This window comes from Triturus cristatus, chromosome 1_2, assembly GCF_964204655.1.
Source record: "Triturus cristatus chromosome 1_2, aTriCri1.1, whole genome shotgun sequence".
Classification (NCBI taxonomy): Eukaryota; Metazoa; Chordata; class Amphibia; order Caudata; family Salamandridae; genus Triturus; species Triturus cristatus.
The window spans coordinates 35,546,998-35,559,976 of NC_140580.1; the positions used below are offsets into that span (position 1 = coordinate 35,546,998).

The 12,979-nt window shown below is 43.9% G+C and overlaps 1 protein-coding gene across 6 annotated transcripts in view; it reads left to right on the plus strand.

The window, feature by feature from the left end:
* The window catches only part of KDM5B (lysine demethylase 5B), an 897,967-nt gene that overhangs the window by 131,622 nt on the left and 753,366 nt on the right, over window positions 1-12,979 (plus strand). For all 6 annotated transcript variants that reach the window (XM_085600396.1, XM_085600377.1, XM_085600387.1 and 3 more), the window contains one exon: window positions 4,843-4,946. In XM_085600396.1, the coding sequence (XP_085456522.1) occupies window positions 4,843-4,946 (104 nt within the window). The remainder of the gene's footprint in view (window positions 1-4,842; window positions 4,947-12,979) is intronic.

Below are 12,979 nucleotides of genomic sequence, written 5' to 3' on the forward strand. Positions count from 1 at the left end.
CAGGGCTCTAGTCATCAACCCTAGGATCAAAAAAAAGTATAAGGCTGCCCCTACTGTGAGAAAGTGGCTCTGTATATACTGTTCCCAAATAGGTACAGGGTGTAGAGTCCACAGTCCCCAGAGGCTTGGCAGAGGCTAAAGTTAGATATAACCTTACTCTCTAAAGAGGTAGCTTGGTCGAGCAGTAAGGCAGTATCGGAGGACAGTGTAAAGCATTTGTTGTACACACTCAGTCAGCAAATGGTCTCACACACTCAAGAACTGAACACTAAGCCAATGGTTTATCTAAAAAATATATGGTTGTTTAATTTTAGAACTAACAATAGGTATCAAAATATACTTTCTCAGGATGAGATGCTTTAGTTAAATACTTTGCAATAGACAATTGACTTTTGAAGATAATAGATAGTTTTGTTGCAATAGGCGAAACACTTTTTCAAACACAGTAATACATTGAGCTCAATGTGAGTTTTAAGTTATTTGCAATTGATTACTTTCAGGATTACTTTTCTAACTCCAGGACTGGATCCTAGATTCTGTCCTGGGACAGGTCTTGGAAACAAGTGAGTAAATTCGTTTTAGTTACTGTTGTGATTTTTAAGCAGTATTTTGCTATTTTTAAAGTTGACACATAGAAACGTTTGCTAATCAAAGTACCAATGTACTTTGATTGAGTGTGCCCTGGACTCCTGCCAATCAGGGGCCCAGGGCCTATGTTCCTTCCCTAAAACCTAAAATCGGCAAACCCTGGCCACATGTCCGCCCCTGGTAAATGGTACCCTAGGTACCCAGGGCCTTGTGACCAAGGAAGGCCTCTAAGGGCTGCAGCACTTACTGTGCCACCCTTAGCGGCCCTGTACCCTAACACAACCACACTGTCCTCGCAGGCTGAGTGTCTGGGCAAAACAAAGAGTCAACATGGCACACATCCCTGCGTGCCATGCCCACAACCTACACTGCCCTGGCATACATCAGCCACCCCTCTAGCTGGGTGCCCTGTGCCAGTGGTGTGGACACAGGAGCATGAGCCCTGTGCCCCTACAGTACCCAGGTCCATTCCTGGGCACTGTAAGTTCAGTGCTGCCATTAAAGGGTATATGGTGCTGAGAGTCCGTCAGACACGAACTCCACAGCACCATAATGGCAACACTGAAGACTGAGAAGTTCAGTATCAAACTTCTCAGCACATTAAAACCGCACTGATGCCAGTGTGGGATTTAATATACAAAGCCCTACAAGGGCATCTTAGATATGCCCCCTGAAATCTAACCTACAATCCACGTCTGGTCTGGGAGGCTGCCTAGGCTGCCACACAGCAGACATGTTGCTGGACCCCTGGGTGGAGAGCCCCCGCTCTCCTGGGCCTGCAACAATGCACATCCTGGGCGAGGTGCTAGGTCTCCTCCCCCAGGATAGACAGTGGGAAGCTTCAAAGGCATGCCGCCTCTGAGTTTCCCCAGGCCACTTGCTACCCCCAGTCTGGCGGGAAGCCTGGCCGGAAACCTCAAATAAGGACAGGGGATGTGCCAGCCTGCCAACCCCACCCCTCAGGTGGGGGAGGTGAGGTGAAGCGCATATCCGGGCGCTCGCCATCTTGAAGATGGGAGGCCCTGCCCAATCGGGACTAGGCTACTGTCCCCCTCCCACAGGAGAGTGGCAGGATATGGGGTGTACCCACCCCAGGGCAGGGACCCATTGGTCCCTTCCCTTTACCTACCTGTAATGACCCTAAATCTAGTATTTAGGGGCACCCTGAACCTTCCTTCCTTAGATTCCAGATTCCGAAAAACTAAGAAGAGCAAGAAGAAAGAACATCTGCCGTGCAGCTGCTAAGAAGAGGAAGACACCATCTGTTTTGGCCCCAGCCCTACCGGCCTGTCGACCCTCGAACCTCCTCCTGCTCCATCCCGGCACCTCTTGTGGCCAGCAACCTCAAAAACCCCGGAGGACCTGGCTACCTTTTGGCTCTAAGCATCTGGGACTCTCATGAGCAGAGGCTCTGCTCAAAACCAGCTTCTAACCCCTGGCATCAGCCCGGAACCACAAACCCTGCACACTCTGCACCCGCCAAGCCTGGCCTGTGCCGGAGTGAAAAAAGACCCCGAGGACGTCACCCCGGCGACTGTGACCCCGAATCCAGCACCCAAGGACTCACCTTGACGCTCCTGATGCCTGCAGCATCAGAACCAGGTACCCCCCCCAACTGCGATCAACAGAGGGTAAAATTTCCCGACACCAAAAGGCACCCCTGCACCTGGCGCCCTGCGGCCCCCTGTTCCCGACTCTTGGGTACCTACCTATCCTCCAACTACCCAACTTACCTCTCGAAGTGGTGGTGGCATCTGAAGCATCTTCGTCCCCGAGCCTGCAGCCTTTGTTCAACCTGGAGCTTTCCCATTGAAATCCATTGAGCGCCCGAAGGCTCAAAAGCACCCTGCACCCAGCTGCCCGAGTGGCCCTGGCAGTGTAACTTCTACTCCTACCTACTTCCCCATTTGCCCTGAGCAAGTGACCAGGAGCCCAGCTCCCACAGCCGCGTGGCCTGCTAGTCAGCAGCCACCAACCAAGGCCCCCCTGCTTTCCATAGGAGAACATTGGGCCAATCTCACTCTGCACCCGGCCGCCCCAGCGCCGCTGAGGGTGTAACAACTGTACCAACCTGACCCTGGGAGACCCCATAGTCTGTGCCCCGAACCTTAACTCTGCCAGTCGTACTTACCCAAAAGCCGATAACCCAATTTACTTCCATAGGGTAACATTGACTGGTTTTTTCTGTTTTTTCTTCTAAGTGTGGAGTTTCTAAAACTTAAAATATTCACCTAAAATCACCCGAGTAATGAAAGCGGAAATACTCACCTGCTATTAGGAGAGATCCCAGTGCTGGATCTTGGTGCCCAGTACTGAACCTGAAAAGTACTCACAACCGTACTTACCACTAACCCAATTTTCTTCCGTAGGAAACCATTGACCGTTTTTCTGTGAAATTTCTTCTAAGTGTCGATTTTTACAAATTACATATATTCTTTAAAAATCGTACCAACTGTGAGAATGTAATTACTTACCTGTTTTAGATAGAGGTCCCAGTACTGAGCCTAGGAGCCCAGCCCTGGATTACAAAAGTAACGAGAATATACTTTACCTGTAACTTGAATTTTCTCCCTTAGGGAATCATTGACTGTTTTCTATGAAATTTCTTCGAAGTGTCAACTTTTAAAATAGCAACATATTGCCTAGAATTCATAACAGTAACTGAAACGAATTTACTCACTTGTACCCAAGACCTGTCCCAGGACTGAATCTAGGATCCAGTACCGGAATTAGAAAAGTAATCCTGAAAGTAATCTCTTGCAAATAACTTAAAAACTCACATTGAGCTCTATGTATTATTGTGTTTGAAATTGTGTTACCTATTGCAACAACCTGTAACTATTGTCTACAAAAGCCAATTGCATATTGCAAAAGTATTTAACTAAAGCCTCTCATTCTGAGAAAGTATATTTTAATACCTATTGTTGGTTCTAAAATAAAACAAGCATATTTTTTTATATAAACTATTGGCCTAGAGTTCAGTTCTTGTGTGTGAGACCATTTGCTGACTGAGTGTGTACAACAAATGCTTTACACTGTCCTCTGATACTGCCTTACTGCTCGACCAAGCTACCACTTTAGAGAGTAAGGTTATATCTAACTTTAATCTCTGCCAAACCTCTGGGGACTGTGGACTCTATACACTCTGTAACTCACTTTGGTGCAGTATATATAGAGCCAGTTTCTTACAGTGGTCAATTGTCTTAAGATGGCATTTTGCTTCTATTAGTGGTTTATATAGATGGCGTATAGTACTCTATTTTTGGTTGATGTGGTGAAGTATTGATGCCCCTCTGCCTTAACTGCTGCTTTAGAAAGTGTGTGAGAATTGACTGCCACTTTAAGATCACAATGATTAATTTTATCAATAGTGAAACGTTGTTTCTGGCAATGAAACCCTGTTTGCACTTAGTTTTTGTTTTTTGTTGTGGGCAGTCCAACTGTTTCTTTTCAAGCATGTGTATCTATTAACAATCCTGTTTATATTCACATGTGTCCAGTGGTTATATTTCAGAAATCCCTGTGATCACATTTTATCATTATAATCACATATTTCTTTATGTAGTAGTGCTAAGAAAATGTAAAGTATGGTGGTCACTAGGGTAGTAGTGTTCAAAGCCTTTCTGACTTGTTGACTATTGGTCAGCTTTTGTGAATAGGCTACATTCTAGGTTGTATTTAATGTGTGCCCCATACTTCACTTTTTGGAGGATTGACAGCATGATTACCAGAAATAACTGTGAGTCTGTGAAAGATGCCACAGCTGGAGAGTTATAGTTACAAGTATCTTTCTCTTAAATTTCTTGACAACATACAATATATCCTCTCCCTGACATTCCTTTAGCATTCATGCACTGTAGGAGTTTTTACTCTGTTCGCTTTTTTTTAACCAGATTAGGTAACCTCTTGGTTATGATTTGTGAAAAGGAACGCTCAGGACTAGAAGCGTGATGTCCTGATAATGCGGGAATCATTCAACTCTGGGGCAACTAAGAATCGCTCATTTGGAAACATCTGTGTTGAATTGAGCTACCCATGAGCTGCAGAAGGGTAGCAGAGTTTCAAGACCATTCTCTCTTTGGGTGCACATACACATTCTGCCCATGCCACTTACTGTATTCGCACTCTAAACTAAACTACAAGCTGTATATTCAGTATTCAAGGCTGTTAGTGTAACATCCTGGGAATCTACATATGCCATGTTATTGGCAATTACTTGTTTCAAATGGCCTTTTGTCGCTAATCTGTCCACAGAGAAGGAAGCTAAAAGTGCAGTGAAACAAGAACCTGTTGAGAAAAAGGAACCCATAGCTGATCTGGAGAAAACCAAGCCACGTTCTAAGAAGCGGACGTCTGTGGTAAGTAGAGTTTGGGGTTTCCCCCGTCCCTTTTCCACTAGTTTGATACAATGTATAGAGTCTAGCTGGCAGGCATTCTTTCCAATTCTACCAGGATTCAGATGGCTCTACAATGAGTTTAAGTTTACACCAAAACTAAGTAAAATTAATGAGCACATTGGCTGTCAAGCCTTCTGCCATTCTTTGTTCAGATGGGGTCCCTAATGTGCTTATGACTTGTAATGTTACACAGTATCTCATAGTACCTCACATTAAGATGCTGGTTTCCCATTTCTAAGCATTTTCATTTATTATGTAATTTGTGACCCTCCCTTAGTGGTAGTGTTTGAGAATGAAGGTGGCAACGCTAGTGAGATGGGAAAAGATTAAAAAAAGATTGCCAGGAGCTAGTTAAAAATACCTGAGGCTGCTCTTTTGTTGCAGGTTCATTGCAACACTGAAAACTACCTTATCTTAAAACCAGTGGTATTGGGTCGAGCTAGTGTATATGAAGCAACACCTTTGACATGATAGAATATCCATTAATTTGGGACAAGAATGCCAACTGGTTCATTGTTTTCAGATCTAAAGTTTGTCAATAAAGATAAATATTCTGAGATCCAGCACACTTCAGAAAAAGTCTATCCTGTGCAAGATGTTCTATGAAATCTAGACTATTGTATGCTTAAAATCCCTATAAATTACATTGCATAATTTGAAATGTAAAAACAGTCCAAATATGTTTATCATTGAGTGAAAAGTGGAAGCAGATAAGCTTTCATTATAAAGGTGTGAAAATAAAATGTTGCGCCTTTAAGAGACCAGGAGCTTCCATTAACCATGATGCACAATAATGGTATTGCCTTCCTCAATCATTCTTTTTATCTGGCTTGTGATTCCAGGACACCTGAAGGCTTTTACGCTTCTGTTTTTTCAGAGTTTTCTCTGATAACGTTCTTTGTCACTCATCATCGTTTACTGAAATCTACAGAATGAACTGTTCTCTCTTTTTTCTATCTCTATCTTCTTTTTCTAGCCAAGATGCCTTCACTATTTGCAAAGTGCCCTCATGTTGAGTGAAGAAGGCTGCTTCAGACCCACACCAGGCCTGTGTGTTGTGTCTTAAATCCTTTAAGTGTATGAAAGAATGTGAATTCTGCCTAAAATCTCTAAGAAAGCATTACAGGATTGATCAGTGTCATGATCCTGTGGAAACTAGAGGACATGTTTGCGAAAGGAGAAAAAAGATGAGAAACCATCCACCCGGCCACCACCAGAGAAAACCTTCACCTCAAAGACTTCCCCAGAGGAAGATCAGATGAGAAAAAGAAAAAAGATGACCGAAAACAGTCATGAACATCACTGTAGGTCATTCACGGCCAACATTGCGGATATTCTGTTGAAAGAAGGATCATCAGTGGGGTGCCATAACAGGTTGACCACATAATCCACATGAAGCACTCTAGTTTGAGCGACCATAAGTTGATGGCATCTCCCTCTCCTTTGAAATCACTTAGGAAGAGCATGTTGAAGAGCCAGTGGTCACAGTCCAAATCCAGTTACTGTTTTTTATCATCCTACCTTCTCTTTGCTGCTGCTTCCTCCTTGTGAAAGCAGTGACACAAAGACTTCAAAACAAAAGACAAATGGCCACCACAAGACTCTGATCTTCTTCTCCAGCCCAATCCCAAGCTACACTATTTAGTTGTGGTATAATGAACACTCATCGATCCCATGGACCATTGCTCCTCCAAAAGAAGGAGCAAAAGGATGAATATAACTGACTGGAAAGTTGTAACACAGTCGCAACTGCTCCTCATCTACAAGTTTTACTACCCTGCTGGGTCGATACTACAGAGAAATATCGGATGGTATGAGATAGTTTTTGAATGATGTCCTTAAACATTGGTAGGAAGATTTTCAGGAAATTGTTAGTGAAGACTCCCTCGTTGCTACTTTGGTCATACGTGCTGCGGTACTTGGTGCATAGCTGGCTACCATGGTCTATTGTCAAGGAGTTTGTCTGCACCCTAGGCTCATCACTCTAGAAGCTGATGCCCAGTATAAGATTTTCTAGCTCAGCCCTGTTTTCCCAACGTACAGAGCAAGAGATGCTAAGATTGATAAATGAAGCCAAAACCCTTGTCATACAACAGTACACGACCAAGTATCCCAGATATTTCCAACATAGGATTCAATCCACTCGCTTACCGTACTAACAGCAGCAACACCAGCAATGCCAAGAGACTACTTATCAAAAAAAAGCCCTCAAAATCTAAGTTCACGCCAAAGAGACAGTCCAAACCTGGAGGCAGAAAATACATGCTTTGTGGTAGGCAGCTCTCGTTTCCAGTATGCAGTACTCTCATTCGGCCTGAAAATCAACCCCACGGACAGTTTCAAAGTGAGCAGCAGCTAACTTGAAAAAAAAGACATTTTCATCTACCTCAGTCTTGATTGGCTCCTCAAAACCAACATTCGCTCAAAGCTAGAACAGGATCTAAGCAAATTGAGTCTGCAGATACATTAGATGAGGTTTATAGCAACTACAGTACAACACCTCATTAGGGGCTACAATATATGCCATCAAAGGAAAAGTGCTTCGGACGAGCTCTATTATCCAGTATTAGGGTATCTTTCATAGATTCACATGCTTGAATCCATCCCCGTCGTCGAGATGACTCCCATCTTGACGACGGTGGAATGATTCAAGCATGTGAATCTATGAAAGATATCAATACTGGATACCTGCAGTTACAGGTAAGTAACTCATTTCTTATCCCTCAAATGTTGACAAAGCAGCAACTCAACAGATTTCATCCTCCTCTGCTTCATGGCATCCTTCATTTGTATTATCCCAAATGCAAGGTAGCATGTGTGGCCTTTGCAACAGTGCCTTGAAAAACAGCGATTACAGAAACAAGACAGTTGGTACAGTCAGCTGACTCCTTGTCTACCAGCAAAACAGTCTCTAGGTTGATGGTGCAGATGGAAAATCCTTATGCAGAGAGTTCTTTTTTGGGCAAAAAACTCCTTTTCAAACCATTGTTATGGATGCATCGGTAACAGGATGGGGTGCTCACATGTAACATCTGTCTGTACAGGATCAATGGGCCGAAAGAGAAAAGACTCTTCACATCAATGATACCTAATTGTGAGTAGTCCACCTAGCTCTTGAAGCTTTTCTTCCATCGTAATTCAAACAGACAGCACCACTATCATGAACTTTCTATGCAAACAGTGAGGCAAAAAATCAAGGACGCTCTCTAGAGACACATTTGACTCTGGGCTCTAGGAAGATATCTGAACCTGAACTAACCTTGTTGCAACAGCCAAAATCCAAAAGTGCTAAAGCTTTGTGTCCATGGTTTCAGGAGTCAGAGGAGAATGCTTTTTTAATAGATTGGTCAAAAATGTCTCTACGCCTTTCTGCTGATTCCGCTTATTCAAATATAATGCTGTAATTGCAGAACACCCAATATAAGAGTATTCTCATAGTGCCAGAATGGCAGGTAATAGTGGTACCCAAACCTCCTCTGTAGGAAAGGACCGCTTTTGAAATGATCACCTATCCCCCCCCCCCCCCCCCCTTCCCCGACCCCACCCCTATGTTTTTGGGATGCTATTGTTTTTTCGACTCTGTATTGCAGTGGGCCCTACTTTCCAGGCACCAGTGCAAAGGATTTGTACAGTTGGCTAAGACCCGATTGTCTCATTTAGTCCCTAGGTGAAAACAGGACTCTAGGCCTGCCGTCGTAGCCTGGTCGGGCAGCTTTAAAACTACCAACTTGACATGGCAAAATAATCCCATTTACTGGGTCAGGACATTCTTTTTTAATATTAATAAGCCAACCAAGGGGATGCCCTTTGTAGCCCTTCAGGCAGGGTGCTTAATATTAAGAAGGGCATGTTCCTTTTGTGTTTTCCGTGCACCACCAATGAAAACACGATATTGCTGTTTTCACTGTAGCAAGGCTCTTGGTCCCAATAGCTAACATGGAGTTTCACTAGCTTCTGCACCAAGACCTAATTTCCATTTGAGACCCCCAAAAATATTACTCCAAGCTATCAAATTAATCTTTAGATTAAACCAGGTTCATTGCTGAGATCGGATTTAAGGTAACGTAATAGAAAGGTGACTTTAGAAAGTCATCACCTTGTTGGCCAAACCTCCGGAAGCCTTGCCTAGCTACAGCAGTTGTCACCTGACACAACATGCTGCCTCCCTGCTAGGAAGTTTGAAGATATCCCAGGAACAGGGAACAAAGGCAACTGTTGGTGGGAGTAGGTGTGCCTAGCTTCATAGAGGCTACTGCCTCAGTTAAGCAATGGTGATCATACCTTCACCTGCCCGCTCCTTTATTTAGGCGGGCAACCTTTTACAGAACCCATTTTCCATGAGAGGAGTGGCTCCAGGGGACTTCTTAGTGCTCCTCACAGGGGAAGGCGGCTTTTGCCATCTTGGATTCGGGTTTGGAGTATTGTTTGGTGGCTGAACCCCCAGAAAGTCATGTAAAGTGGATAGGGTGACCTTGTGGAAATGATTGCCCCATTGGATAGTGAGTCCTCCCACAAATACAAAAATGGCATAGTAGTGGCACCCCATACACACAGAACTCGGATCACTCTGGACTTGAAAGAAGACAGAAGGACTGCCCTGCTACTACCTGGAGCCAGCAAAGAGGCGCACCAAAGACTGGGCTGCACCTGCTCCCAACAGGACTGTACATGCTGTGCCCACTCGTGGAAAAGAGCTGCATTTGTGCCAGGATGGAAGACAGGACTTCAAAGGCTAGGTGGCTAGCCCCCTGTTTAGTTTTAGGATTAGCAGAAGCTAAAGAGACCTACACTCCTTAAGAGCCCAGCTGCTCAGGAGCACCTGTCAGATGCTGATTTCCGTGTTGGGAGAAAGGCTTGCCCCTCACGACGTGCCTCCTTGGGCCTCTGGTCCCCAAAAGATTTACTCACCTGTAAACCATTTAAAGAACCACTGAGACTGCTGTAACTGGGAGACCAATTGACCAGTGGCAACTGGACCTGCAATGGGCTCCCTTGGTGCATCAAGGGAGATAGTCCCGAGGCCAGAGATTACCCCCTGAGTTTGTGTACCCTAGGATGGCCCCAAGAAAACTTACCTCCAAGAAAAGTTACATAATTTCTTATGTGGCAACAGCATGTCAGCATTCTGCATTCCAGCATGTTTCCTTCCATGATGGACAGATTTTGGCTGTTTCTACATTTCAAATGCTGTAATGTATTTCTTGGATAATTATAAACATACAGCAGTCTACATTTCAGAGAGAGTCTTATAGGCCTTTCTGAAGGGTGCTGCATTTCATATGGACTTATGGATATTGGTACCCCGTGTATTTATCTGTATGGACAAATATTGGGTTTGCATTGTTCCCTGGTCCTCACAGCGGGGAATTATTTTAACATTTATGACTTCAATTAAGTTCTTACGATACACACTGAGGACTCCAAGTAATCTTTGTGGCCATTCACAGATTCTCCATATAGCTGCCACCCCTAAACCTCGTTCATATTGTGGGATTTAACCATACCTGGTCCAATGTTTACATAGCTGAGCATAGACTATTGTGTTGTGTGGTTCTTTCTCTTTTGACCTTGCTCTCCTTTCTGACATCCACTCCCTCCTCTTCAGACATTTGCCTACTTCTCAACTTTCTTTAATTTTAGCTGTTTATTATTGCTTTACTTCCTACAGTGATTTTATATTTTAATCCATAAATTGTCAGAAAAATGCACTTTAAGCAAGTGTAGGCGATTTTTTTTGCCGACATGGTTACTGGGTTATGTTAAATTATTTTTATAAGGCGCACCCAAAAAGGGTTTCCCAGCGCCAGCCTGAAGAGTGGAAAAGAAAGTGATGATATTATTGGTTGAACAGCCATGTCTTTAAACCTTTGCGAAAGTTTGCGAAGCTTGTTTTGTGACGAAGGGGTGCAGGAAGAGTGTTCCACAAGGTAGGGTCAAGAAAGGCAAACGAGCGGCCGCCCATCCTTGAAAGTCTAACCCTGGGAACCAGAAACTTTTCTTGGGTTGTGGAGCACAACAGTCGTGAAGGTTGGTAAGGCTGTGCTAAGGCTTGCAGATAATGGGGAGCAGTGCCAAACTTGATCTTCAATAGTAAGCTCAAGGCTTTGAACTTGACACGGCTTTCCACTTTCAGCCAGTGAAGATCGCGTAGATAGCTAGAGATGGAAGTAACTTTGGGAATTCGACATAGTAGTCTGGCCGCAGCATTCTGTACCATCTGTAGCCTCCATAATACATCCTTGTTAGCCCCTAAATAGAGGATGTTACCGTAGTCTATTCTTGAGGTCACAATCGCCTGGACCACGGTTCTTTGTGTGGAGCAAGGAAGCATCCAGACAATTTATTTCGGCCATTTTAATACAGTGAAGCAGATGGCCGTAACCTTTACTGCTTGTTGTCTCATAGACAGCTGATCATCAATAATAAAGCCCAAATTACAGACCTGTTGGGTGGGCAGGGGTGGGGCTCCCATTTCGGTAGGCCAATGCTGGGAACCCTAGAGATCTTTATTTTTCCCCAAAATGAGGACCTCAGTCTTATCGCCATTAAGTTTGAGCATGTTAAGTTGCATCCATGCTGCAATTTTTCTTAGGCCGTCCTGAAGAACTGATGGACCAGACACCTTCTCAGTAGAAAGCGAGAAGATAATCTGGGTGATGTCCGCGTATGAGAAAAGGGACAACCCGGCCTCCTCTGCAATGGTCGCCAGTGATTTGACATAGATATTGAAAGCAGCGGGCTGAGAATAGAACCCTGAGGCACCCAGTAGGGGGAAAAGTGAGGTTTGGAGTTGGCAGCAGAAGAAAAAATGTGAAATGTGTGATTGGTAAGAAACGATATCAACCAGTGCAGTGCTGAGCCAGAAATACCGAGAGATTGGAGAGATTTTATTAACACAGTGTGAGACACCGTGTCAAAAGCAGCGCTTAAGTCAAGTAATATGAGGGCTGCTGTGTCTCCCATATCCAAGTGACGTCTCAGTATTTCCGTAACACCCAGTAGGGTTGTCTCTGTTGAGAAACAAGTTCTAAATCCGGACTGGGAGCTATGTAGTAAATTGGAGGATTTAACAAACTTTATGAGTTGAGAATTAATATGCTTTTCCAAAATGTTGGAATATATTGGAAGTAGGGAGATAGGTCTAAAGTTGGACGGTTGGGCAGGGTCAGTGTTGGCTTTCTTCAAAAGCGGAAGCATCATGGCATGCTTCCATTCAGGTGGAACAATTGCTTCCTGTATGGAGGCATTAAGAAGGTCCATGATTAATTTAAGAGAAGATGTATCAAGTTGTTGCATGACCATAGAAGGTAGAAGGTCCCGAGGGGAACCTGATTTAATACCACCAAGGATTTTCTTCAATAGATTAATATCTAATAGTGACCAGAATTGCAGCTTGTTGGTGGGTTCTGTCCTATAAATGAACTTGGGACTGGATTTTTTTCTGCATAGGCATGACTGTCTGAGAGCTGCTAAGCATGGAATGAATATGCTTTACTTTGTTCACAAAGAAATTAGCGAGGTCATCGCACTGTGATCTATCTAGGGCTGGAGGCGTGGGTTGAGTGTCAGAGCCTGATAGTTTTTTAACCATTGTGAACAGGGTTCGCGAGCAGTTCTGTGCATTGGAAATGGTGGGTGCAACATAACTGGCGCAAGCAGATTTGCAAAGGGCTTGGTATTCTTTTAAGGCCTTTTTATATTTTAGTTTGGAGTCAGTTGTGTAATTTCTCCTCCAATGTCTTTCTAGAGTTTTGCATTTAGTTTTTTCTTTTTTTAGTTGTTCCGTAAACCAGGGGGCAGGGGCGCGATGATTATATGTCTTTTTAGTTGAGATGGGAAGACAATTGTCAATTGCTTTAAAAATCCAATTATGGATTGTGTCTGAGGATGAGGTTGAAACTTGAGGAATAGAGGGGCCGCTATTGGAAAGGAGCTTATTGAAAGATTTCATATCCAATTTGCTCCAATTCCTAGATTTCTGCTGTGTACCGGGA